The sequence below is a fragment of the Silurus meridionalis genome, chromosome 7 (genome assembly GCF_014805685.1).
Source record: "Silurus meridionalis isolate SWU-2019-XX chromosome 7, ASM1480568v1, whole genome shotgun sequence".
NCBI classification, from domain to species: domain Eukaryota; kingdom Metazoa; phylum Chordata; class Actinopteri; order Siluriformes; family Siluridae; genus Silurus; species Silurus meridionalis.
This window is the reverse complement of record NC_060890.1, coordinates 25,044,720-25,071,999: the sequence shown is the minus strand read 5'-3', so window position 1 is coordinate 25,071,999 and position 27,280 is coordinate 25,044,720. Positions and strand designations below refer to the sequence as shown.

General features: G+C 40.5%; 2 protein-coding genes across 2 annotated transcripts in view; both read right to left on the bottom strand.

The window, feature by feature from the left end:
• Positions 1–11,668, bottom strand: part of shbg (sex hormone-binding globulin) — a 17,374-nt gene extending 5,706 nt beyond the window's left edge. The window contains exons 1-5 of the mRNA XM_046853230.1: positions 11,391–11,668; positions 9,106–9,197; positions 7,524–7,713; positions 1,484–1,645; positions 1,225–1,384 (exon numbers count right to left, since the gene is read on the bottom strand). Coding sequence (XP_046709186.1) covers positions 1,225–1,384; positions 1,484–1,645; positions 7,524–7,713; positions 9,106–9,197; positions 11,391–11,468 — 682 coding nt within the window. The 5' untranslated portion in view covers positions 11,469–11,668. The remainder of the gene's footprint in view (positions 1–1,224; positions 1,385–1,483; positions 1,646–7,523; positions 7,714–9,105; positions 9,198–11,390) is intronic.
• Positions 11,669–14,211: 2,543 nt separating this feature from the next.
• On the bottom strand, positions 14,212–27,035 carry zbtb4 (zinc finger and BTB domain containing 4). Its single transcript, XM_046853527.1, has 2 exons — positions 26,747–27,035; positions 14,212–23,649 (listed from the first exon to the last, which is right to left on the bottom strand). The coding sequence occupies exons 1-2, from the start codon at positions 26,947–26,949 to the stop codon at positions 18,594–18,596; spliced, it is 5,259 nt and encodes a 1,752-aa protein (XP_046709483.1). The 5' UTR covers positions 26,950–27,035; the 3' UTR covers positions 14,212–18,593.
• Between the last annotated feature and the right edge of the window lie 245 nt (positions 27,036–27,280).

Below are 27,280 nucleotides of genomic sequence, written 5' to 3'. Positions count from 1 at the left end.
TGTTTCCAAAACGTCCTACATGCACTGTCCCGCTAATAAACTCATTTCTAATCCTGTCCATCGTCGTCAATCCCAACGAACATCTCAACATCTTCAGCTCTGCTACCTCCAGCTCCACCGCCTGTCTTTTACTCAATGCCACTGTCTCTAATCCATACAACATCTCAGGTCTCACCACAGTCCTATAATCTTTCCCTTTCACTCTCACAGATACTCTTCTATCACAAATCACTCCTGTCACTCTTCTCCACCCACTCCACCCTGCCTGCACTCTTTTCTTCACTTCTCTAACACACTCTCCATTACTTTACACTGTTGACCCCAGGTACCTGAACTCCTCCACCTTCTCCACCTCTTCTCCCTGTAACCCCTCCACTGCACCCCTCCACTGCCCTCCCTCTCATTCACACACATGTACTCTGTCTTACTCCTACTGACTTTCATTCCCCTACTCTCCAACGTGTCCCTCCACCTCTCCAGGCTCCACTGCATCTTTCCAAAACATCTCCACACTTCTACTGGTATGTCATCTGGTCCAACCAACTTTCCACTCTTTATCCTCTTAATCGCTGCTCTCACTTTCTCTTTACTAATCCTATCCACTTCCTCCTTCACTATCTCCCCATCATTCAACCTTCTCTCTCTCTCATTTTTCTCGTTCATCAGCTGTTCAAAATACTCCCCCCACCTTCTCAACACACTCTCCTCACTAGTCAACACATTTCCATCTCCATCTTTTATTGCTCTAACCTGCAGCACATCCTTCCCAGCTCGGTCCCTCTGCCTGGCCAATCGCTACAAATCCTTGCTCTATGTTATGTAATATTATAAGCGTAAAAATCTTAACTTATAGCTACAATATATTTAAATATATTTAAAATATCCTCTATTTAAATGCATTATTTTCCACCAAATATGTTCTTGGGCTGGGAAAAAAATACAAAAATAAAAAAAGAAATTAATTCAAATTAAATACAAAAAAATAAGACATTTATTTAAATAATAATAAAATAAAACAGTTGAATATGTTATTTTACATATTACATTAAAAAATTTAATATACATTAATTAAATATATATTTATTAAAATAAATATATATAAAAAAGTATTTTAAAAAATTTAATAAACACAATTTTTTTCTTCAGTTTTTTTCCCTGGCAATTTTTTAACACTTTGAGCTGTATTATACTGTTTAAATTAGGACATCGACGTTAAACACCCACCAGATGTATTAAACAGAGCTAATCCACTTCCAGGAAAGTAGCTGCCAGTCTTGATCTCTGGAAAACAAGGTGACGGCTTCCAGCTCGGCTCTGCGTCCCAGGGAGTGCTCAGGTTCAGCCAGTTTCCCTTCCGTATGCACGCATCTATCCAAGGATTAAACTGAAAGAGCAGGAGCAAGGGATGAGCTCACAGAAGCAGAAACCTTACACCCTAAAACAGGATAAAAGAGAAAGAAATACGTAATGGCGTCTGACTGACAGGATGCAGGAGCTTCTTCTGGTCCACCAGCATCCCTCCGAGAGCCAGGCGTATTTTTCCAGTCAGCACCTCATCCGTCTGATCCGACTTCATTCCCAACTCCAGTTTCTCCTGATTGTTGATTTCTACAACCACGTATTTCCCTTTGCTGCGCAACTCCAGCTGACAACACAAAGAGGAAAAACATCAGTGATAAGGTATTCAAATGTAGCCAAAATGTGCATCGGACATAAAATAAAACTTTGGCACCTTCAAACCAAACATCAAATTGAGTAATTGTACCACCATAACATATCCCATCACGCAATGTTATTTCACCCCAGTATTGGGACAGTATTGTTCAGGATATAATTACTGTATTATGTAAGGAATAATCCAGGATGAGGTATGAGGAGGTACAGGATGTTAGTGCATGACGTGGAGATAAAGAACGGCCCAAGGTGAAGCAGAGAGCATTAAATTGGTGTGAGGCCTCACACTTAGAGGTGGAATATCACCTTATACCATGGTCCTTTCTCTGCATTGAAGAGTTCAAGCTGTCTGCAAAGCAAAACTGAATGAATGGATCAAAATAATGCTTCATTTTCCTTTCATTTTATATACAGCTGGTAGAGCTTTTATTCTGCTGCTCCGAATCACACACAGATCAATAGGTGTCATAAGATTACACTTATTAACATGAGTAAAAGTTAACGATATGATCCATCGATTTAAAAAAGTTGCCATTTGTATCGCGGTGCGTTGTTTTTAACATATTTGCGGTAAAAAACTATTTATTTATATATAATTATTAGTAATGCGCTATACTTTAATTATTTAGAAAGTGACCAATAAGTAATATGTAGATTATTACGTGAATACGACGTATCACAACACTACTGAGAGTCACATAGAATACAGATTAACATGGCAGAGGTAGAGCTGCATCTACCTGCAGACACAACTACTTTTTGCACAACAAAGGCCTGTTTGTGAAAGGGCCACGCCTTTTTTATTGCATTACCTCACAGACCGACCACAGTATGTGAGGACTCGTGACTGTGAGTCTGCAAAACTGGATCCCAGCAGGGAACAGTTCTGGCCCCGTTCCTCTTCATCGTCTACACTTCAGACTTCATGTGCAGCCTGTCAACTGAGTCAGTTCTCTGATGACTCTGCCATCATCAGTCTGATCACGGATGATGATGATGATGACAGGGAGTACAGAGGACTGATCCAGAACTTTGTGGACTGGTGCCAACGGAGCTGCCTCCAGATAAATACGGGGAAAACCAAAGGACTGGTGGTGGATTTCCGTAGGCACAAACAAACTTCATTATCAGCAGTGAACATTCAGGGAAAGGACATTGTGAGAGTGGACTCTTACAAATACCTGGGTGTTCACCTAAACAACAAACTGGACTGGACAGACAACACTGAGGTCATTTACAAGAAAGGGCAGAGCAGACTCTCTCTGCTGAGGAGACTAAGGTCTTTTGGAGTGCAGGGAGAGCTACTGAAGACCTTTTTTTACTCTGTGGTGGCCTCAGCCATCTTCTAAGGTGTGGTCTGCTGGTGCAGCAGCATCGCTACTGCAGACAGGAAGAGACTGGACAAGCTGATCAGGAAGGCCAGTTCAGTCCTGGGGATTCCCCTGGACACAGTACAGGAGGTGGGAAAAAGGAGGATGGGAGCTAAACTATCATCATTGCTGGAGAGCGTCTCTGACCCCCTGTATAAAACAGTTTCATCTCTGAGCAGCTCCTTCAGTGACACACTGTTACAGTGTCTGCAGTCACCATAATACACACCGTTATTACTGTTTACGTGCAATAATAACAATAACAAAGTTTTTTATGCAATAAATGTGCAATAACAATAATTTAAAACCGTGCAATATGTCTGATAGCGTAACTACTTACCTCTTTTGTATTTATACATTGTGTTGTGTATATATTATATACTGTATTATATTCTTCTTATATTTGCACATTTCTTATCTTATCTTGTCTGTTTGAACCAAAGAAAGAAAAGTGAAATATCTGTACCATATTAAATTCCATTTTTTGTTCACTGTACTGCATTCAATCGCATCGTGTTGAATCGAATCCAAAATGAATCTCACTGCATCGTAATAGCGGTGAATCGTATCGCATTGAATTGGTAGCTGCTTCACATGTATCTTTAATGTATGGTATCGTTGGCTTTGCATCGGGACATGAATCTCATCGGTTGTGGTTGTGGAGATACACATACTAATCTCTACTACTAATAACGCTGTTGATATTAACTCCTGGTGCTATTTTTTGTTATGCTACCGGTTTGAACGTTTTCTTCTCCACTTCGTCAAATACATTTTCTCAACCCTTGAGGCAATTCATCACAATCATCAAGTTACACCACATGCAAAACTCCTCCATGGTCATTAGAAAATGTGTACAATAGCCATCTTACTCTGGATAGAACTGGAACTGGATGTTACTACAGTATGTTTACTTCCGTTGTGTCTTTTTTGGTTCCTTGTTACTTCCTTTAAAAATGTCAAGTTTTTTGACTGAGATTTTGAAAAGCTTCTTCTTTTTTGTTCATTCATTTGTTTATATAATTAATTTGATTAATTATATCTTCTCTGGGCTGTTTTTATAAAGTGTTTTTCCACAGTTTATACTGTTTCCTGGTTTTATCTCTTGCTCTGACTGTTTGAATAATTATTAATCCAGGTGTATTGATCCATGCTGTACACTGTTTGTCTCTGACTTTTGGATCGGATCCTGGCCAAAAATACCTCAACACGCCGAGAGTACACACCTCATCTGTCTTCTCACACTGGAAATTTAAAAGGCTCAGATCTGTGGTGTGGGAAACCTTTTATCGTGTGCCAGGGGAAAAGTTTGCATCATATTTGGTTGAGATGATTCAAACAATAGACATGACTCAATTCTAATTTTCCATCAGAGACAGCTCCTTAGTACTTTCTTGAAGCTCGACATCGCTGAGCATTTGGAAGCAGAACAGGTGCATAACATCACACACTGTATATCAACAGCATAGTATGGATCCTATTCACGTGAAAAGTATTGGGTCACCCGACTTTTCCAGCCACATGTAGCTTTTATCTAAACTGTTAGCACAAAGTTGGAGATGTCTTTGGATGTCTTTATGGTTTACATGGGTTTGAGTGGAACATCTCCTCTATACAGCTCTGAAACTCAACCATACTGAACAATGAATGTGAACACTGACTGCACCCCAGGCCTCCTCACCTCACCTTCATCATTACCTGACTCTACTAACACTATTGTATCTGAATAAGCACAAATCTCCACACTTCAATATCTAATGAAACATCTTCCCAGAAGATTGGAAGTTACTATAACAGCAAAGTGGACTAAATGTGAAATATGATGTTTAAAAACCACATATTTGAGGTACCAACAAATAGCCTGCACCACATACCAATCTTAGGTGTCCACAAACTTTTGGCGAACAATTTGTATTCCGAAAGGTGCCAGTATTAGTGGAGGGCACTGTATACATTATGCATTGTGTTCTCAAGATCTTAGTAATGCTTTAATTTGTATTATTTGTTAAAAATTTCCTATCACCTCTCAGCTGCTTAAAAAACTCTTTGAATCGAAATGTAATTATTGATTTATGTTTGATTTATATTGATTTATTTATTTAAAGACTGGTCCTCACCCGACTTAAAGCCTGTCCCACACCAACTCTGGACCCATACCAATTTGCATATCGCCCGAAAAGGTCAACTGAGGACGCCATTTTCACGGTACTTCATTCTGCCCTGACCCACCTGGACAACCTCGAAACTTAGGCCAGGATGTTGTTTGTTAGTTTTAGTTAGGATTTAAACTCCGTTAGCCCTTCCAAGCTAATCTTTTTAGCTGAAACAGCTTGACATCAGCGAGTCCTCAGGGATGTGTTTTGTCCCCTCTTCTATTCTCCCTTTTCACCCATGACTGCGGACCTGCCTATTCCTCAAACGGCATCGTTAAGTTTGCAGATGACACCACGATGGTAGGCCTGATCAGAGTTAAGGATGAGATGGCTTACAGGGAGGAGATCCAGCACCTAGTAGCATGGTGTGAGGACAATAACCTGGAACTCAACACCAAGAAGACGACAGAGATCATTGTGGATTATAGACGAGCCGGCAATCACACTCACACTCCCATTCACATCAAAGGAGCGGCTGTTGAGCATTAAGATCCTTGGAGTCCACATCTCTGAGGATCTCACCTGGTCTCTGAACTCTTCTATCCTGATCAGGAAGGCACAACAGCACCTGTTTCTTCTGAGGAGACTTAAAAAGTCCAGTTTGTGCTAAATGATACTGGAGATCTTACCGCTGTGCCATTGAGAGCATCCTTACTAACTGCATCTCAGTGTGGTACAGCAGCTGCTTCGAATCGTGAAGCCCTTCAGAGGGTGGTGAAAACTGCGAATCATCGGCACTCAGCTGCACACATCGGCACTCAGCTGCACACACTTGCCACCATGGAGAACATTCACAATAAATGCTGTCTGCAAAGGGCGAGGAGCATCATCAAAGATACCTCTTACCCCAACCATGGAATATTCACACTTCTCCTATTGGGACAGAAGTTACAGGTTCCTCAGAGCCGCACAAACAGACTAAAGAATAGCTTTATGCACCATCCATAACTCACATTTACCCTACTGTACATTCCACCCATATTTATTCTATATATACTGCATCATACATACATTCAGACTTGTACATAACTATGTCACTGAGTATTTTATCTTCTGACATGTTTATCTATAAATAATCTTTACACAGTATATTATATATTACTATATAAACCATATATTATTATCTACTGCATCTTCTGTACATTAATCACCATCATCCCTGTAGATATGAACCTCATACTCTAGTTATCTACTGTTATTTATTATAAATAAGACACTTATGCACTTCTGGTTAGATGCTCACTGCATTTCATTGGCTCTGTAGATGAACCTTGCAACAATTAAGTTTAATCTAATCATCTACCGTATTTTCTGGACTATAAGCCGCTACTTTTTTCCCACGCTGTCTACAGGAAATGCGAATCATTCACACGCTGAAAACAACCGGGCATGAAAACACACTTCACCTGTGTTCTGAGCTGCACGGCATCGGGAGAAAAGATTCACCGATGGTGATTTTTAAACGCACGACGATGCCAAAAGATAAACTCCCGAGAGAAATAGTTGTGAAAGGAAGGAGGAAGACAGTGAACAATGACTTTCTTGGTAGGCTCCTGTTTAGATACAAGCCGTGTAACAGACACTGTCTTTCGTTAAAGCCTGTGTAAAGTTCATTAGTTTCAGTGTAGACACCTGCGTCTTATAGACAGGTGCAGCGTATTTATGTTCAAAATAAACATCTTTGTACAATTCAGTGGGTGCGGCTTATATTTGGGTGCGTTTAATAGTCCGGAAATTACGGTAATCTCATCTAATCTAATGTTTTATTATATGATATATAACATTTTGTCATTGGATCAATTTATTAAATTAATTGTATGGTTTTGTAGAGATTGATATAACTAATAAAAATTTGCTGTGTTATTTTTAGATCATGGTTCCAATGGCGATGAGGGTCACATGCTCAAGTGTGTGTGTATTCCGGTTTTTACGTTTTTTACGGTTTTATACTGATGTTTTGTGTTGTATTTTGCTTGGTTTGCTTTGTTTTATACCATGTTGATTTTTTTTTGTGAATTTTTTTAAATATTTATTACTATTTCTTGATTGATGACTGATTCTTGATTCATCATGCAAGATTCCTCTTCAGTCTATTCCCCTTCGGGAACTTTTGTGGGTGCCAATACTTTAGTGACACACCATTTAAAATATCCCCAGATGCAGATTTACATGTTTATAATTTAATTCAATTTACATTCAAACCAAGTATTTATTATAGAAAAATGTTCTACCCATTTCTGTCAGTAATTACTTTAGATAATTAGGATATAAAATGACTTATTAGAACATGGTGATCTTGTAGGGGCAATTGAGGAAAAACTTGTACCTTGTGCCAAGCGCCATCATTCAGTTTGGGACCTCCTTTCACACTGACCAGCATGTTCGCTTTCCCGATCTGCACTTCTGGAATGCCATCACGCAGAGAAAGAACAAACCAGTCTTGGCCCTCTTTGGTGTCTCCGTAGAAAACAATGCCCTCTGGATCGAAGGTGCGAAACTCGAAGTGTGAGGTGATGCTGCAGGTGAAACCAGATATAAAATATCACTTGCTATTAAATACCATTTTCATTTCTATATAAGCAGGTCTGACAGAAGGGAATCTAAAAGGTTTTAACAATCAGAAGTTTGTACAGTGTCAGAGGGGAGGTGGTTCCTCAGTGGTTAAGGCATTGGCCTCTGGATCACAAGTATAAATCCTAGCACCACCAAACTTCCACTGCTTGGCCCCTGAGCAAGGCTCTTAACCCTCAACTGCTTAGTTCTCTGCTCTGTTTACAAGAAGGTGCTCCCAGCGTTCCTGACACTTCTGGAATGTGTCCTGGAAGTCTTCTTCTTGAAGCCGCGATTTAAACTGGATCTCTGTAATGGTGTCAAAACAGTGACCTTTGAGCTGGATCATCATTATCAGAAACAGGGCAAAGTCTGCAGGAGACAAATCTGGTGAGTAGGGTGGGTGTGGAAGTGAGCTCATGTGGATCGTTCTCCGACGATTGTTATGCACGAGTTTCTGAACGGTTTTGACATTTTCAGGCCTTTCTGATCTCTCGTCGTCCGCCAGTAATGTTCTTGAAGTGAACAACTCATTGCCGCATTGTCGTATGTCAAACGTATGTCATGTCAGACGTCTCTGTGGCAGATTTGCCCAGGTTCAGTCGCAGTATTTCACATTTGCTATTTGTTTTAACTTGCTGTCTATGATGAAATCGCAGACGTGGTAATGCACATGGTCAGAACAGCACCAAACAGCAAAAGACCACCTCATAAGTCACTCTGGATAAGGGAACGTCTGCCAAATGCATAAATGTAAACGTGAACAATCCATTGGATACAGTGACATGTCAATTGTAAAAACGAAAGTGCTAAAGCCAGATTATCACTGCAGACCCAGATACCCCTCATCCTCTTTACACACTATCACATCCCCCACAAAGCAAATAACATTATCGATTGCAGACTACCTCCGAATCCTTTGGACACACACATACACATATATAACACACATACACCCCTTTACATATGAAAATAACAACATGAACCCAATCTACCTCTACTCTATGTTTATGGTACACGCTGAACACTGTATACATGCACATATGTATGTGCATCGTTAAGTTTATGTAAATTTTGGTACTGGATTTGAATTGGCAAACGCAATTTTAATAATACATTGTCATATCTATTAACATTTTCCCCAAAACTTTCTTGCGTCCACAGTAGCAGCCTTTTTGCAGCCCAATGGTTATCAAGTCTAGATGGATGCAGCATAATGTTACAATGTAATTACTAAACAAATTATAATTATTGGAACACAAGTGTAAGCAAATAGAAAAAAAAAACATAATTAGAGATTAATTCAACTTAAAAAAAGCAATGAACGAATGAACCCCTAAAGGTTCCTCAAAACTGACCTGGAAATGGTGGAGAGATTTGCACTGATGTGCATTAAAGGCTCCCAGGCTGATGATTTATGGCTGAGGTTGATGACCTCATTACCTGATACCTTAAATAACAGAAAATCACAGTTAATCACATGTGCTTGCATAAATGCAAACTTATATCTCGGTACATACTCAATGATCTTTCCTGATTTTTTTGTTAATTTGGACTTTGCACCATAACATTTTACATCCACTATATGAAACTTTGTGGAGACATGACCATAAGTTTGGTATGTACTTCATGAACATTTCATTCCACATTTAGTCCCCACATTTAGTTCTGTTATAATAACCTCCACTCTTCTAGATTTTGGATTGTGCTTTTAGAGAATTGTGTTCATTCAGGAACATTGTGATGGTGGAACAGGTTTGTGGTTCCAACTTCTTGGTAACAGTTTGGCGAAGAACCACATATGGCTGAAAAAGTCCCAAATTTTAAATAACTTTGTATGACCCACTTGTCATTATTGGACATCCTCCTTTAGATCTGTATCTATTTATTGAAGCTTGTTCAGTACTTTTCTAGAACATTCTCCTGAACTTTTGATATTTCATTGGTCAGAATCAGAATCGGCGTTATTGCCTGATATCATGAGTTGCTGGAATTAGTCCTGCTGTTCTAGTGCTATAAAAATATGAAAAACTTGGGAAATTAAATCATAAGTAAAGATACAGATAAAGACATTAATTTAGTCTTCACAAAGTTGGGAGTTTTCCAGAAAGCATCCAGATAGATGCTAAACTGCATTTCTTATTTCTACTTTAGAGCTCTGGGCAATGACAGTAAGGTTGAATGTAATCTAATATACTGGGATCATGTGACATTTTAATTGCAGACACAAGGACTCCATTCAACTAGTTATGTAACTTCTGAGCTGAAATGTTTGCACAGGAAATTCAGTATTGAAGTTTTTTACTGAGAGATTTCTGAAGGCTGTGATGTCTATCTATATTTCCAAATCATATATATGAGAGAAAGAGAGAGTTCCAGTTCCATCCATATTGAGACAGCTTTTGAAACTGACCTTACTGAACAACATGAAGGAGTTTTACATGTAGTGTAATTTATATAGTAAATACGGTGATTTTGATAAACAGCTTGTGGAACAAGATGAATTTGGTGACCAACTGGAGAAGAAAATGAAAAATATACCAAAAACAGCACCAGGGTTTAACTCCAACAGCTTCTTTATTAGTAGAGACATGTATTAAACACACAAGCCTTTTTCTCTATTTATAATAACCATTTAAACTCATGTAAATAAAAGCAATCTGTTGGCACTACTTTATCCCTGTGTGTGATTTGGAGCAGCAGAATTCTAGCTCTAACAAGCCATATGTATAAAATGAAAGGATAATGTGGCGTTCTTTTAATCCTTTTATTCAGTTTTGAGATTTCTTTATAAGTATTTACAGAAGAGGTTTTTGGATATACAATGCAGCTTAATAAACTAAACTAAATACGCTGAAAAACCCGACAGTTTCATAATAAAGAGTTCAGAGATTATTCTGCAATGTGGGTATACAAATCAGAAATATCTCTAGTCAAATCCAGTCAAATCCAGTCCTTTTTTAATTAAGTATTAGTATTTCTCATTAAATTTTTGTACCAGATACAATTATTTTTGTGACTTTTTTTTTTTACATGATTTGTTTATTTCTATGATTTATACATTACTGATTTATTTTCAATTTCTTCTAATGATTCATTTATACTCATTTGAATTTTTTACACAATTAACTTATATTTTAATGGGTTACATTTCTGCTCATTGGATAAACATTGCAGCTTAATAAACTAAACTAAACACTTATTCCAGTGAGACACCCATTTCTTCAAAAACCCAATAGTTTCATATCAAAGTTTTGTGAAAGAAAATAAACTGCAAGGTGAAAAATCAGTAATATCTCCAGCTGAATACAAAAAGTGTTTGTAAGCAGTAATATTATCTGAAAAGGGTGGAACTGACCGTACAGATCTTTCCTGACTTTTGCTCATGTGGCAACCAGTGTGGCACTATAGCACAAGATTGTACTGCAAAGTAGATTTATTATTAAAATATTCATTTTCGATACAAATTGAACTTGTGATTAGTTTATAAATTTATCACCTACGCTTAATTTTTATGTTCAGACACACACACACACACACACACACACACACACACACACACACACACACACACACACACACACAATTTGGCATGAATAAGAATTCTTGTAAAAGCATTTTAAGGTAAAAAAAGTAGACTGACCTTCACTGCTGAAACCCAGAACCAGTTGAGGTTCAGGTACAACGCTAGGAAAATACTAGCATTTCTCAGAAAGTCCATTCTAGAGCTGCCCGAGAGCTTAACACGACACAAGAACAATCCTGGCCTGTTGAAGGAGTTTGCGACAGTTGTGACTAATTATTAAATTCAAAGTTAGTAGAACATCAGAGGGTTTGATACGGTCTTATGGCGGTCCCGTCTAAGCAGCTCTGAGAGATCAGACTGTAGATTTGTTTGCATCAGATATCGATCACTGGCTGTTTGTTTTCAGTGTGACTGGCCGAGTTTATGCACGAGGTCACTGGTGAACAAAATGTGTCCTTAGGAAACCTAGAAATGGGCAGATTTATATGGGCTTCTATTTGAATATACCATTTCACATTTAAGCCCCATATTAGTCCATATAACTTTATCCCTAATGAGCAAACCAGTAGTGATGGTGGTGAGGGAAAGGTTTGGAACTGGGTGACACAGAAATTCAATTTTTTACAGTTTTCTCTCATAATTTAGACTATATAGAAAAAAAGTTTGAGGACACCTGACTATAAGTCCCCATTAACTCATATAATAACCTTCACACTTCTGAAGAGATGTTCCACTAGGTTTTTTGTAGATCGGTTCTCATTCAGCTACAAGGGTGTTGTAAAGTCAGATACTGATGAAGGTGTGAAGGTGAGGAGACCTGGGGTGCAGTCAGCTTTCCAGTTCATAGGGGTTGAAGATTTATAGCAGGAGATCTTCCACTCCAAACCATGCAAAGCATATCTTCATGAAGCTGGCTTAAAGCACAAATGTCCTGCTGGAACAGGTTTGGGTCTCTTAGTTAAAGTGCAGGGAAAATTTCATGATACAGCATCTGAAGGTGTCCTAACACAGAAATACATATACGTAGTTGGAAAAGTCGGGTGTCCCAATACTTTTGGCAGAATCAGTATTTAATAAAATTCCAGTCCTTCCTATACTTTCATTACATTTATATTGGGTTTAATTGTTTTCGTGTCTTTTTTTACATGAATTAATTCTTTTTATGATTTTTACGTTTTATTTTTCAATTTCTTTTAATGATGCATTTACGTTCATTTAAATTTCTTTTACTTATTTTTTATGCTAGCTTTTTACATGGCAAAATTTATTTTCACAGTATTTTATTATTTTTTTTTTTCAAGTTGGAATTTTTTTTATTTGCAAGTCATTTCATATAAATGATAATAATAATTGCTTTGATTTTCACGTGAGTTTTTTTACGTTGCTTTTACCTTACGTCATCCTTCACATGATCATTAATTTTTTTATGGTTTAATGTTTCACAAGTCATGGGTTAATTCTTTCGCACGACTGATAATAATTACTAAGGTATATCACATTTCAGGATGTAACGTGTTGAAAATCGGTGTCACGCCTCTTCCGCTCATGATCGCACGTTACTCGAGTAACCACGTGTATGTAAAATGTGAGGAATTATTGACCTGTTGGTCAGTGTCTGAGCGGTGGACGACCTTTCAGAGGTGACTGATGCTTGTTTCCCTGTTTCAGTGAACTCAGACACACTGTGTGTGTGTGTGTGTGTGTGTGTGTGTGTGTGTGTGTGTGTGTGTGTGTGTGTGTGTGTTAGTGAGCCTTACACACTGTGTTTGGCAGTGGTGGGCCGTCAGGGTCAGCAAGACCTTCTGTGCTGTCTTAACCTCTGTCAAAAACACTGACGTACGTTCCATTATATTACGTTTAATATTTCTTTCCATTAATATGTATTAAATAATTCGTAATAGTCTATTCTCTTCATCACATTACTCTCGGTTGCGCTGCTGCGAGTAGTCCATGTTTTCGTTTTTCTATCCAATCATATTTCAGCCGTCATATCACCTGTTTGTGCCGTAAGCTCTTCATTAAGAACACTGCAGGTGCCTGTAGCTTCAAATCCATGTTGCTCATTTTAACCAATCAGATTTCAAGATGGTGACGCAGAGGCCCTGTAGAGGGCGTACTATAACATTTGCATTTTCATGTCCTTTGATTGGATGGTGGAAGAATTTGATGTATCTCCCAACAGTTGCAAGTAGCAAGTAGGCCTTAGATTGGCAACAATCCAGCAGCACGACTTGAATCTGCTTCTTTAGAAATTTACATTTTAAAACACAGTGATCAAATGATTTTCGAAATAAATAAAATAAAATTTATTCCATCAAGCTCCGTACTAAAAAAGTTTTTTTTATTTTTTTTATTTAGGTATTTATTTATTCATCACTTTTTTTAATCTAGCCTTGTAGTTTTATTTATTTGTTTGTTTGTTTGTTTGTTTGTTGTTTTGTTTGTTTGTTCGTTTGTTTGATCACTCTTAAATTCTATTCTACTAAATCTAACCTTGCCATTTTTTCTATTTATATCATATTCATTTTGTGTGATTAAACCTATAACGAAAACAAATATGTAATATTTAATTATAATTATACAGTATAGGTATCGTTTTTTTGTTTTGTTTTGTTTTTGTGACTCAAAAACGAAAGCTTTTTCTCCTTTTTTTTTGCTTTCAATGTCAAATAAAAAAAGATGCAAATGTGTCATAAATCACAATCTGATCGGCAATTATATATTTATATAAAAAAAAAAACGAATGAGACAAAGAACCCAGAATCTCTTTTACTTTCTAATGAATGATTTGGATCTAACATGCTTTTGGGAAATAAATAAGTATATTAATAAATACATCAAAAATACATGAAAATTTCAGTCTACAACTTTTGTTTCAGTTACCAGAGAGTTGTGTGATTCGTCATCGCAAGCATGGAACTGATTCAAAACTCTTTAGTAGGTCATCAGGTTAATACTTTATTTGTATGGTTGTAGCATGGACAGAGGCAGACTGAAGAACTAGAGCAGTAGAAATGAAGGAAAGTGAACAAAAAATAATAATAATATGTATATAGATTATTACAGGCATGATTTGGCAACGTGTTAACAACGTGACCTTTTTTTTTGTGTGAAGACGACACGTTGACGAGAAACAAACCGACCGTTTCAGGAAACATTTCAGGCCAAATATGTGAAACCTCTAAAACAATGGCACGATTGTAGCTTGTACATTTTTCACAATACCAGGACGAAATCCATCACATGCCTACGACTAGACCTTGCTGAAACACACACAGAGTACGTCACTGAGCTTTAATTTTTTCGCTATTTGGACTGAATATTCATGTCTTTATTGGGGTCCTTTGCTGGTTTTCATCTGGATAAATTGCTTTGTGTGCTGCTAGTATTTGCGTTGTAGGAACAGCTAGAAAACAAACAGAGTAGAGAGCAGGGCCCTTGTGTGACCCTTGATACAGTATGGAGGCAAAGCCACCTACACTCGCTCTGTTGTTTTGCCTGGAAAGACCGTATATTGGTGCCGTATTTTCAAGCAAAAATAAAAGAAAGATTTTTTTTTTTACAATAAAATAGGTCCTTGGTTTTTCAACATTCACACTGTGAGTTTTTTTTTTTTCAATAATAATACATTATTATTAATAATAAAAATAATAATTATACACTGGTGCATGAAATTACAAATTTGTTTTGGTACTCGAAATTTTGGTAAAGTGCATACATTAAAGGAACGAATGTGTGAGCTCGGTAGCTTATTCGATAAGATTTTGTGTTGGGTTTCAGATGAGCTCATTGTTTTAAGATTAGTTTAAACGTCTGTTGTTTTTCTTCGACATGTTTGTGAAGCAGCAACAGCTTTATGTTTATGACCATATGTTTCTCATGAGCAGTGTTGGGAAATTTCATGATCGTTTAAATTATAATGATCATTGAATGGTCATGTGGGAAAAATATTTTAAAATAAAGAGTAATTTACTTATTTTATATCTGTTTTGTGCCTTGCAGCATTGCGGAACACGCAAACTAATTCGTTAAAGGTTTTGATTACGTAACAGTCCCGTCGCTGTCGATCCATAAAGGTATACATTGCAATTAGAACGTTTTAGAAATATCTTCAGAAAAAAAATCACCCCCAGTATTGCTTTGCATTCCGTCACGCTCGGTTTGCAGATTCAGGTTTGCAGTTTTTCCCGCCCAGATATAAGCCCCGCCCCCTAAGATCTTTTTAAAAAATGACACACTGCACCTTTAGTAGTCGGAATGATTATTTCTAACAGCTGGAATGATTCGATTAAAATGACTCCAAGGCCAAATAATGAATAAATAAAAATTGACGGTCATGGTGATGCAATTATGCGGTTCACAGGCGGGTTTGGTGGTGTCAAAGTAAACCGTTAAAAAAAAGAGAATAATAACGGAAGTCTGAGGACGGATATGTTTCCAGACGTAATCGGATTGCATTTACATTGATGGCATTTTGGCAGATGCTCTTATTTTACAATTATTTCATTTACACAAATAAGCAATTAAGGGTTAAGGGCCTTGCTCAAGGGCCCATCAGTGGCACCTTGGTGGTGCTGGGATTTGAGCTCCCAACCTTCTGACCACCATCCTACCAGACAGCCAACCCAACACTGCTCTTGAGGAAAGTGTGTGAGGAAAATTTAACAACAGGTTGGTAGGGGTCCAAAACCAAAGTGTGATTTGGTGGCAAGCCTCAAGGGATATGGTGCTTGTTTTGGTTTTCCTTTTCCTCAAATATGTCCTAACACACACACACACACACACACACACACACACAAACACACACACACATACAGACAGAGAGACACACTACGTGAATGTACCTACACCCAAGAAAAGCAACAAATCTTCCCATTGTGTTCGGAAACGAACAGTGCTGCGGCTTCAATGAACTTACTTCAGAAGGGCAGGATAAAATGTTCAGGAAGGGAAAGGGAAGGGAAAAAAAATCACAGTGTGAGTGATTTGTGTTTGCGGGGAATTTTTATAAGCGTACGGCATGCGCCGTAAGGGTGTCAAAGTCACGAAGTCCAGCTTGAGGGTGAGGGGGTGCTCTGTGTGTCTTTTTTTTTTTTTTTTGGTTTTAGTCAGAAAGAAAAATGAAAGACAGAATTACAGCAGATAGTATTTCAAGCCAACCATCAGGGCAAAAAACAAAACAAAAAAAAAGTAAAAAACGATCAACAGAAGCACACATGAAAAAGAAACGGAAATGATGATGGTTATGGCGAGAGGATAACGAAGAAGCGAGTGCTGCTCATGCGTTATGATTATATTGAATCCAAGTTCCTAGACATGTTTCTAAGACTACTGTATATATGTGAATACCTCAAAGCAGTTCGTTATTACATGTTATTTTTTTCAAGTCGGAAAAACATTTATCATGGTTGTTGTTTAACCTCATGACTAAAATTACATTCATATTTGTGTGCACTTGAAAGTCCACCTTCAAGCACAATCCTCACAAATCTCTCTATCAAAAAGGGAAAAAAATAGGTAAAATAAACAAATTATATTGTTTCTTTTTAAAAAGATATATATTTATATGTATTTTTATATATAATTATATAAAAACAGGAAAGTCCTAAAGGAGTGTTCAGGCCACTCCAGGTCAGTGAGCAAATTTTTCGTTCTCTTTCATTCGTTCTTTTTTTCTTTTTATCCCCCAAGTCTTAGGAATTGCGACTCAGACCACGCGCAGACGTCAGGAGGAGCTGACGTCAACCCTTGCTGTTTCTGTGCACTGCAGAGGAGACGTGGAGAGAGACGGTTGGCTAGCCAACAGAACCCCCAGCTCACAAGCTTCCTTAGATCACGTCCGCCTGAAAAAAAAACGGCATTCGCCAGCTGCTTAGAGCTCCATTTTCTGCCACTTTGTAATGGAAGTTCTACTGGCGATAACAGACTCGCTGCACTTTGCTCCACTTCCCTCCCACTCTCTCTGTTCGCTCTCATCTGCTTCTTACCTCGGTCTCGTTCAGATTTTCGGTCGAATGAATGGAGTGTCTTTGTTGGACACCAGGGGGCACTGGGGAGGAGAAGGCCACTAAACTTATTTTCCTTTATAGAAACAACGATAAGGTAACTGAGGATGTGTTTTTTTTTTTAAGAAAAGCTTTGTGTCCAGTTCTTCACTTGATCCTCCTAACAATCGTCTATGTTTCTACAAACATACCATGTACATGACATTGCAAATTGCAGTCCATCCTTAATCGCCTTAAAATTACCGAGCAACCACGATGCTGGTTAGTAAAAAAAAAAAAAAAAGATCACATATGAACAAACTCCATCCAATGACATGTAGGTACGCTATTGAAGCTGCTAAGTTGTGACCGATGAAGAGGAACTTCATCTAGTTTTTCTACTTGCTGATCTACAAAAAAAAAGTTGTAACAGCTTGTCCAGGAATGATGCTCATATATCCGCATCGATATCAAGATCTGTTTAACTGTTGAACAAGGCGGATATAGCACAAACGTTTGCTGGCTACAACTGTGCAGTGCATGCACACATCACCCTCAAGACACCCACACACACAGCGCAGACACTCACATCGAAGCCAGTACTGAATATACACACGACAGAACCTACATCATGTTGTAAAAAAGACAGGTACCCCGAACTACATGCATGGTGAGAGGTTGAAACACACACACACACACACACACACACACACACACACACACACACACACACAGAACTGCTTATATGCTATTGTCTTCCTTCAATAAACTGAGTGTGTATCTGTCCATTTTAGAATGAAGAGCTTGGCCCCTATATTATTTGTATTTGCTGTAATAAAAGCCTATGTCAGACCTACAAACAGTTGTTATTGGTATAATGTCACTAGTGGAAAGCACACAAATTAATTTTTTTTGTCTTTTTTTGGAAAATACACCCTGTTTGCTGTCCAGATGTATATTCATACCAGTTATTACAACAAATCTGCGAGGACGGATATCCAAGCTCTATCTCTTCTAAAGAGAAAGGGGAGTGGTGTGTCAGAGGTGTGTTCTGCCTTTGGCAAAGGGAAGAGGTCCACGTTGGACCAGAAAATCGCACCGGATCGAAACCTTCCCTTTACCCACAGGGCCCTACCTCTAAGGCACCTCTCCATTACTTCACTATATTTAGTTTTGTACATACACCTATGGTTTTTGCTACTTTTCCAAAGAAACTTAAAACGTCTGTGCAAGTAGTTCAGTTAACAAACAGCAACAACACACATCTTCGCTCTAAGGTCTGGTCCTCTTTTTTAAACTGTACAATATTCCTTCAGTGCTGCAGCTCCCCATATGTTCATGGGTTGTCACTGTTTCGCTTTGTGCTACTGCTGCTATTGTATAGGCTGGGATTCACTACTAAAGGATGGGGCAAAGGGGCACCTACTGCAGCATAGTTGAAAAGAGTGGGTAAAAAGGGTAAGGGCTCTACTTTGTCCCCTGGTGCCATCATATTGAAAGCCATAGGCAGGGTGGCGAGGTTGTACGGATATGGTAGTAGCTGTGGACCATAGAGGAGTTGATAAGGATCGGTGTAAAAGGGCAATTTTGTTGAGTCAGTATGCGGTACCATCTTCCCCAGTGCACCAAACGACAAGGGCGCAGAAGGGTACGACATGAGCATCTGGTCCTCCTGTTTCTTACCAGAGTAGTACCCTCCAGGTATGATTAACGGAAGTGCATACTCCTGAACAGGATAGCCAGATTCTCGACAGGGATCTCTTGAAGAGGAGCTGTCCTTTGTCTCTGGCTCTGAATGGGGCACTTGGGGGTGCAGTGCAAAACGAGAAGAGGGGGGCTCACTGCTGTGATCCGAATCTGTTGGAAGCACAGATATTTGTTTCTCAGCACTGTGCATGCCTTGATGTGCTTCATTAGTCTCTAAATGGGAACGCAACTGTAGGTTCAAAGGTCTTGGAGAGTGACTAGGGGACTGCGGGTGCCGTTGTGGAGGGGCTTTGTGAGTGGTTTGAATGACAGAGCATGTGGGCGAGGGCACAGGGCTAAGTGGTTCCTCTTTGGGCACTATGAGCATCACATCGTCTGTGGATCGAATTCTGTTGGTCGAGTACTGGTATGCAGTTTGCTGGGAAAGCTCTCGCTCTCTTGCCAGTATTGTCGGCATGGACAAATCCTCCGCTTGGATGCTGCAAGCCGTTCTGGAAACTCGAAGATCTTGTGCCTCTTGTGCAGCCTCTTGTGAAGGATCACTGATGTCAATATCTCTGTGTTGGTGTATTTCAGTATCTTGCTCAGTCAAAACATTTTCTTTGACTGATTGTAACGTGGATATCGATGGATCTGAATCTGTTCTAACATTGTCTGCCATTTGGACTTGACAGATTTGCTTTGGTCTGTCAGTGGGTGTGAGACTTCTTCTCCTCTGATCCTGTGCATCTAGAATTCGTTTTTCAGGCGTTCGGAAGTCAAGACATTCTGCTCCATTCATCACCAGCACACTGGGGAGACTAGGGGAGATGACCCTTGCCCTTTCTGGTGTTGGGCTGAGTCGAACTGGGGAAGATACAGTGCTCAAATGGGAATTCTGAATTTTGTCAATAGCTGCCAACTTTGGACTTTCACCAGTAGCTAAACTTTGGTGCTCTTTATTCCTTTCACATGCCTGTTTCTGTGTATGATGAGAATCTGACTTGAGATAGTTTATAACTGGGATGGGCTGTGCATGCCTCGGTGTAATGTCTGAATCTGTCCTTTGAACTTTGTCTACCTCTTGTACCTCAGAATTATGACTTTGCATGTCTATCACTGGCTGCATGGTCTCTGTATTGCTGCCTAGCTCATGTCTCTTTAGGTGGCAGTTTAGCGCAGCAGCAGTCTTGCATACTTTATCGCACTGTGAGCAGGTATATCTAGTCAATGGTCTTCTTCCCAAGCGAGCTGTGCTCCCCTTTTCTAAGAACCGTCTGCTTAATGTACTGCTTGTCTCCTCTAATTCCGTTGAATTTTCCTTGCTTGATGACTCTGAATTGCATGAAGCAAAGGTAGGCAGACGCTTATTTTTTGGGTGACTAGTTCTCTGATGTTCCTCTAATTTGGTCTGAGAAGGGAAAGTAGCTCTGCAAAGTAGACACACAAATTCAAATAGATGTGTTAGCTCATGTTTGTCTCTCTTCCTTGAGCTGGAGAACCAACGACCACAAGATCCACATTCAGAGGCCTGGTCCCCAGACCAATGTTGCTTGATGGTGGGGGAAACAGTGTATTGAGAAGTGGATTGAGATAAAGTTGTAGATAAAGAAAGGTCAGTTTTTGCAGGAGCCCCATTTTCTTTCTCCTTCTCTTCTGTTATTTCTGGAACACATGGAGGTTGAGCGTCATCTTTGATCTCCTCCTGATGAAAAACTGCATTTTCCTCCTCCTTTACGTCTTCCTTCTCTTCTTTCTCTAAACCTTTACCATCTTTGTTTACATCATTCATTAGTCTTTCCGCTCTCTTCATCAACCGCATTGATCGTTTGTAGTGCATTTTGCGCTGCCAGCTCTTGATCTTCTGCATATGCAAAGCCTTTCTTTTGGGCTTATACGAATAATAGGGTCTCCACAGGTTGTCTTCTCCATCATAATCGTTCCTGTCCTCCCTGACCTCTTGTCGGAAAAAATACTTGCTAACCTTGCCTGGCAGTGTTGAATCTCTTTCTTCCTGGCAGGAACTGCGGTGACCATGGTGCTTGCGGTGGTGGTGATGGGTATGACGTGGTTCTCTCTTGTCTCCATGTAGAAAGTGACTCTTTTTTTCTTTACTTGGTGGGTTTTTGTCTCTCATGAGGTCAGTCTCAGATATACTCCTTTTGACAATAGCCTCTTCCCCTATACGTACAGTGATTTGACAAAGAGGCCCACTTCCTTTGACTTCTGAACCTACAGATACAGGAACCACCTTGCTTGACTCGCTCTTGCTATGAGCTTTTCTTCCCTTGTGAATCTTTTCTGTTGGATGTTGGATTTTTGTGACATCTGTATGTGTGCCGGTTGTGTCCCACTTGCTATGGGCATGTGTATGATCTTTTTGTGTATGCTTTTTAAATGTTTTTTGCAAAGTCTTATCCATCGTATGACTGCTCTCGGAAGGACATTTTCCATCTCCAGAGGGTGTCTTATCTCTTTGAACAATGACAGAGGATGGGAGTGCTGTGCTATGCATAATGACTGAGGGTTTGCTATGTCCAAATGTAATGACAGAAGAAACGGCCATCTCTGGGTTTTTCACATTTTTGGCTTTGACACTGCTGTTGCCAGAGAGATGTAAATCTGCCCTTTCCTTTTCACTGACCTCTGCTGGTACCTCTGCCTGGGCTGGTGCCAGCTTCCTGCAGTGCTCTGTGTCCATCTTGATGAGAAAACTCTCAGGATCTGGCTTAATGTCTTGGGGATGAATGTCCTTAAGGAAAGAGTCCAGTTTACTTGGGCCCAGACTTGAAGGGAGACTGCAGCCTAGAGGTAAAGGCAAATTAGTCGATGTGTCAGCTTTAAGCAGTCCATCAGCCATAGCCTGGTTGTATGTCTTATAAGGCCTTTTTTGAGAGCGCATGGGTAGTAGGCGGTAAAGTTTAAGTGCATTGACCTTTTGCTTATAGCCCCCATTGGCTGTTTTCTCACTTGATATGAGGCCAGGGCTAATTCCATGGAATGCCTTCTGGTGTGTCTTGAGGTTGTAGTAAGTAGGAAAGGCCTCCCAGCAAAATATGCATTGGTATCGCCTTTCCCCAGTGTGCCACACCTCATGTTTGGTGCGATATTCCGCAAGAGCAAAGACTTTGTCACAATAGTGGCATGGGTACTTCCGACGCCATGAGTGCACATTGGAGTGGCGCTTGAGACTTGACAGAGTCATGTAGGAGCGTTCACATACTGAGCAGAAGTAAATGATATGTCCATCAACAATCTTCACAAAGTGATCCTCATCCCTGAGAGTATCACTGTGAGACATTGCCCTTGCATGATGTCCTTGGAGGCCTCGTCCTTTCTTTATGGGTTGCCCAGGTCCTGTTTCTTGTCCAGGCTGTTCTGGCTCGGTTGCCTCATTTGTTTTCTCCACGCTCCCCTCCTCCAAAGGTTCTTGTTTGGGCTGGATGGAGAAAGCTGGCAGTGCTTGCCGACAGGTGGCCTCATGGGACTGCAGTCTTTTATTATGGATAAATGCTTTGCCACAATGGCGGCAGCTGAGGAGTCGTCCACCCCGATGAAGACGCATGTGCACAGTGAGGGATGAGGCGGTGCTGAACAGACGGTGGCATACCCCACACAGCAGCTCCGGTTTTGGCACTGCTTGATAGGAGTCATGGAAAGTTGGAGGAGGGAGGGGCAATGGAGAGACAGAAGGGGGTGAAAGGGGAGGAGGGCTTGAGGAAGAGGATGGTGGATTTATACTAGGAAGAGGAAGGCTCAGTTCCACATGTAGGCTGTTTCCTTTACGCTTTTTGCCTTTTGCGCTTTCTATGTCCTTCGTTACCTGACCTTGGTAGGCTCTTGCACTCAGGTTGAACAAGATATGTGCAGTCTCTGTTGTTGAGTGTTCTGGGTAGTCATTAGGCAGACTAGCTCCAGATGTCTCTCTTGAGTAGTCCATTTTAGCAGATGTGTGCAATGAAGATGTTGGAAAGTGGGGGCCACTACCAGCCACAGAAAAAGACATAGTAGATTTGCAGTTCTTACTGACAGGTGCAGTCAAATCAATGGGGAGAGTGGAGGAGGAAGAGCAGGATAGGTAGTCTGATTTTGAACCTTTGGACAATGGTTTGTCTCTGAGAGTTTCCTCCTTCCATGCAGTGCTATTTGAAGCATCTCTATCAAATGCTATAGAAGAGGAAGGGGGATGAATTATTGGACAGTGCTTTTGTGCAGAGAAACCAGGCAGTCCAGCGCTGATTGGAAAACTGAGAGATATCCTTGTCGTTTTGGTACCATCCACTTCATCTGTCCCTTCTCCCATCCTTTCTCCTCTTAGTTGTTTATTTCTGTGTTTCATTTGACTTTTTTCCTTTAGTCCTTTGAGACACTTTTTCAGGCCACCCACTTCAAACAGACCCTTAAGGAAGCAAGATGCGTGAATGCAGTTCAGCAAGTTCAGAAGTACTGAACAGAGTGAGGTAAAAGTTGGAACTGTGTCCACCACTGGAATGGAAGATTGGCAGGCATTCAAGAAAGAAGAAAAGCTCAATCCTTGAATTTGGATGTTGTACACAGCGATGATTCGTAGACGGATGTGAAATCGAGTCTTCTCATTGATTGAAGCATTGCTAGCCAGGTGCTGCACATTTAGCTCCAAAAGTATGACGATGGCATGGTGGGGGTGCCAGCCGTCCATTCTGGACACCATGACCCCACCCCGAAACCTGAAAAAAAGACAGAAAACTATTTAAATAAGCTTGTATTGAAGGCACAAAAATAACACAAGCATTGCATCTCATAATGTAAATTATTTCATTAAACACTATCGAATATGACAATTATAAAAAAGACAGTTTTAGTTTTACTCTTTTACATTTGAACTTTTAGTGTTACAGAGTCTTAGCCATTAGGATTACTGTTCCACAGCAATGCATTAATTTCTTTTTTTTGAACAAGGTTCATTTTAATCATTCCTTAGCTCAAAAACAGAAATATCTAGGGTATATTTGTATGAACATTTAAATAGCAGTATAGCATAAAGATTAGATAAAGAATAGTGGATTTTTTCTGTGCAATTATGATCCGACCGCTGTATATCATTTGAGATAGACAACTTTAGGTTACGTTTTTCATATATTTTTTATGGCAATCTCACCAAAATGTTACCCACAATATGGGTGTTGAATTAGCAAAATCCTCTCATAGATTTAATTCAATTATATATACTTTTATTCAAGTATTTGCAATTATGCTATACATAAAAAATCCCCAGTCATGGTTTTCTGCCTGTGTTTTAAGCAGGCAGGCAGGCAGGCAGGCCTCTGTAAAATTCCACAAGCAGCCCTGAACACACTGAAACTAGGTCAGCACTGTTATTGCAGAGCGAGAGAGACGGAGAGAGGCGGTGAAAAAGAGCCAGGCCAGAGACAGGAACAGCCACACACACACACACACACACACACACACACACACACACACACGCACTCACTAACAGGGACAAGCACACACAAGCACATACTCTCTACCACAGCCGTTCTCACACCTAGCACATTTGGAAGGTGCATACCAACCGGTTTGCCTGTAAACAAGCCACCTGACAGGTAGCGTCATCAGAACCACGCAAACACAGCCACTGACTATGCAAAGGAAGTACAAAAAAAAAATGAGCTGTAATTATAGATGTTACATAATCTCCGGCAACAGGAAGTCAATGAGAAGAAAAGCAAAACATGTCAAGGCAAGCGATACTTTTTTGTGACGGTTCATGTTTATGAACGGTGTCAGTTATAGATATGAAATATGGAGGAATGGGTGACCAACGTTGCACCTGTTTCGATCCATGTGAAAGTGACAGGCTCAGAACTGGGGGGGAGTAAAATTGCTTACAAGGGGTTCCACATGCCAAAATTTGTCGGGCTATGGATGAGGAAACGCATCTGTCCCTGTTTCCGTCACCCTTTGTGCGTGACGCACACACTGCCTCTAGACAAGCCGGCCTCAGCTCAAGAGGCTGGCCAAGCATGACAGGGGCTTTACCGCCACCCTCCCTTTCATCCCCAGTGCTCCGGCTCCCTCTCTACTCGAATATGCAACTGCCTGAAACAGTTAGAGAGACAAATATTCGAGGGATTATCTGTCCAACACTTGCAATGTCCTGTAAAGGTAACAACAAGCATGATTTTTGAAATATACCGTATGCTGAGTTTGTAATTGGCAGAATACGCTAGGAAATAAGGAAATCTATCAAACGATGTCAGGGCGACATAAGACGCCGCTCTTTCAGATTATGCGTCATTATCCTAATTGCTGCATGAATGTACCTGTAATTTTGAAGTCATTAGCACTGAGACGAAATTGAGAAAAAAAAGTAAACCAAGAAGGCCTTTGGTTTCCATCAGGCCTGCGACTCCAAACTGGGCAGACCCGGACTGTGAAAAGGGGGCAGTGCGTAGATCCTGAACTCTGAACAACCCCCCTGGCCAAAAAACATGGTTGAGCCAGCCAGAGGGAAGGGAAAGGGAAGGGAAGGGGAGGAGAAGAGAAGAGAAGAGAGGAGAGGAGAGAGGAGATGGCGCTGGAAAAGGAGTAGATCAGCAGTAAGGGATTATCAAAAGACCAAGGCTTGGGAACACGAGGTATGGATGGGTTCTGAGCTGGAAGAGGGGTCAGATTTCGTCTTTGGATGTCTTATCAGTTATACATCTTGATGGACCATGCTCCAGAGGGTGTACCAATGGAAAAATCCACACTTGATTTGGCCTGCAAGTGATTCCTATAACTCCTATAATGAATAGGACCAAGGATCATAACCTGTATGGTTATTCTTCTTCTTTGACGTTGCTGCTTAGAATAAACTTGTCACAGAGCTTAAACTTCTACAACACTTTGTCATCATGTTATAATCGAAATTGGTACAAACACAACATCACCATTTGGGGGCCCTCCCAACATACACACACACACACACACACACACACACACACACACACACACACACACACACACACAGAGATAGATGCTTAGTAAATGAGCAAACTCCTACATCACGATCCCTCTGAACTGTACGGCCCGTTTCAAACAGGCTGCGCACACACACACACACACACACACACACACACACACACACACACACATAAAAAAAACAGGAACCTGGTGTACTTTCAGAGCATTCGTTCATCCCACGAAATGAGGGGATAAAACCCCCCCAGAAAAACATGGATCAGCGTGGCCATTTTACAGTTTTTCACATCTGTACATTCACACCTTCACATCCTGAACCTTTCAGTCGTTTACTACTAAAACACCAAGTATCGCAGATCATGGGACAGGCGCAAATCTAGAACATTTATGTCCTTCGAGAAATAAAAATAACCCACAAAAGATTTTTAAAAACCCAAGTCTTAGTTTCTGTTAAATCGGATCGCAGTGACTCATCGGCCATGAAAAAGAACTGCGTGGTTCAGCCACGAGAGGAGAGGATAAGGGAGGCAGGCCTTGTTTAGCACCACACACACACACACACACACACACACACACACACACACACACACACACACACAGAGTCGCACTTCCACATACGCACAGACACAGGCATGCTCTCCCTCACACAAACAGGACAACACTCCTCTCAGCTCACTTCTCGTGTCCTACGCAGAACCTGAACAACATTAACAACAACAACAACCATCGGTAGGACAGTGAAGAAGGAGAAAAAGAAGAAGAGTGCTGGAGCAGGAGGAAGAGAAGAAGGAGAAAACCAAAAAAATATTCTGGCGGTCTCTTTATTTCTCCGCCAGGCAAGCACACAACAAGACTACGTACCTCGAAAAGCCTCCTGCTGCATCTCTGCTGCGATCTGTTCTCTCTCTCTCTCTCTCTCTCTCTCTCTCTCTCTCTCTCTCTCGCCCTGTCTCTCTTGCTCTCTCTCTCTCTTTCCCTCTCTCTCTCTCGCCCTCCCTCGTTCGGTGTGTGTATGCCTGCCTGTGCCTGTGTGTGTATGTGTGTGTGTGTGTGTGTGTATGCATGAACGAGAGAGAGCTCAGGCAGCGCACACACAGGCAGCACTATGTAGAGACGGAGGGCAGGGACGACTCTCGCACTCCCGAATCTCCCCTCCTTCTCTCCTTCTTTTCTCTCTCCTGCTCTCTCTCTCTCTCTCTCTCTCGTCACACACTCTTTCTGCCTCTTACACTTCACTTCCACTCGGACACACCATTCCAGGGTGTTCCTTCGTTCTCCCTCATTTCACCAACTATCCCACCGTCATTTTTTATCCCTCTTTTATCACCCAACCCTCTCTCTCTCTCTCTCTCTCTCTCTCTTTTCATCATTTTAATTCCAGTCCCCCCCCTTTCT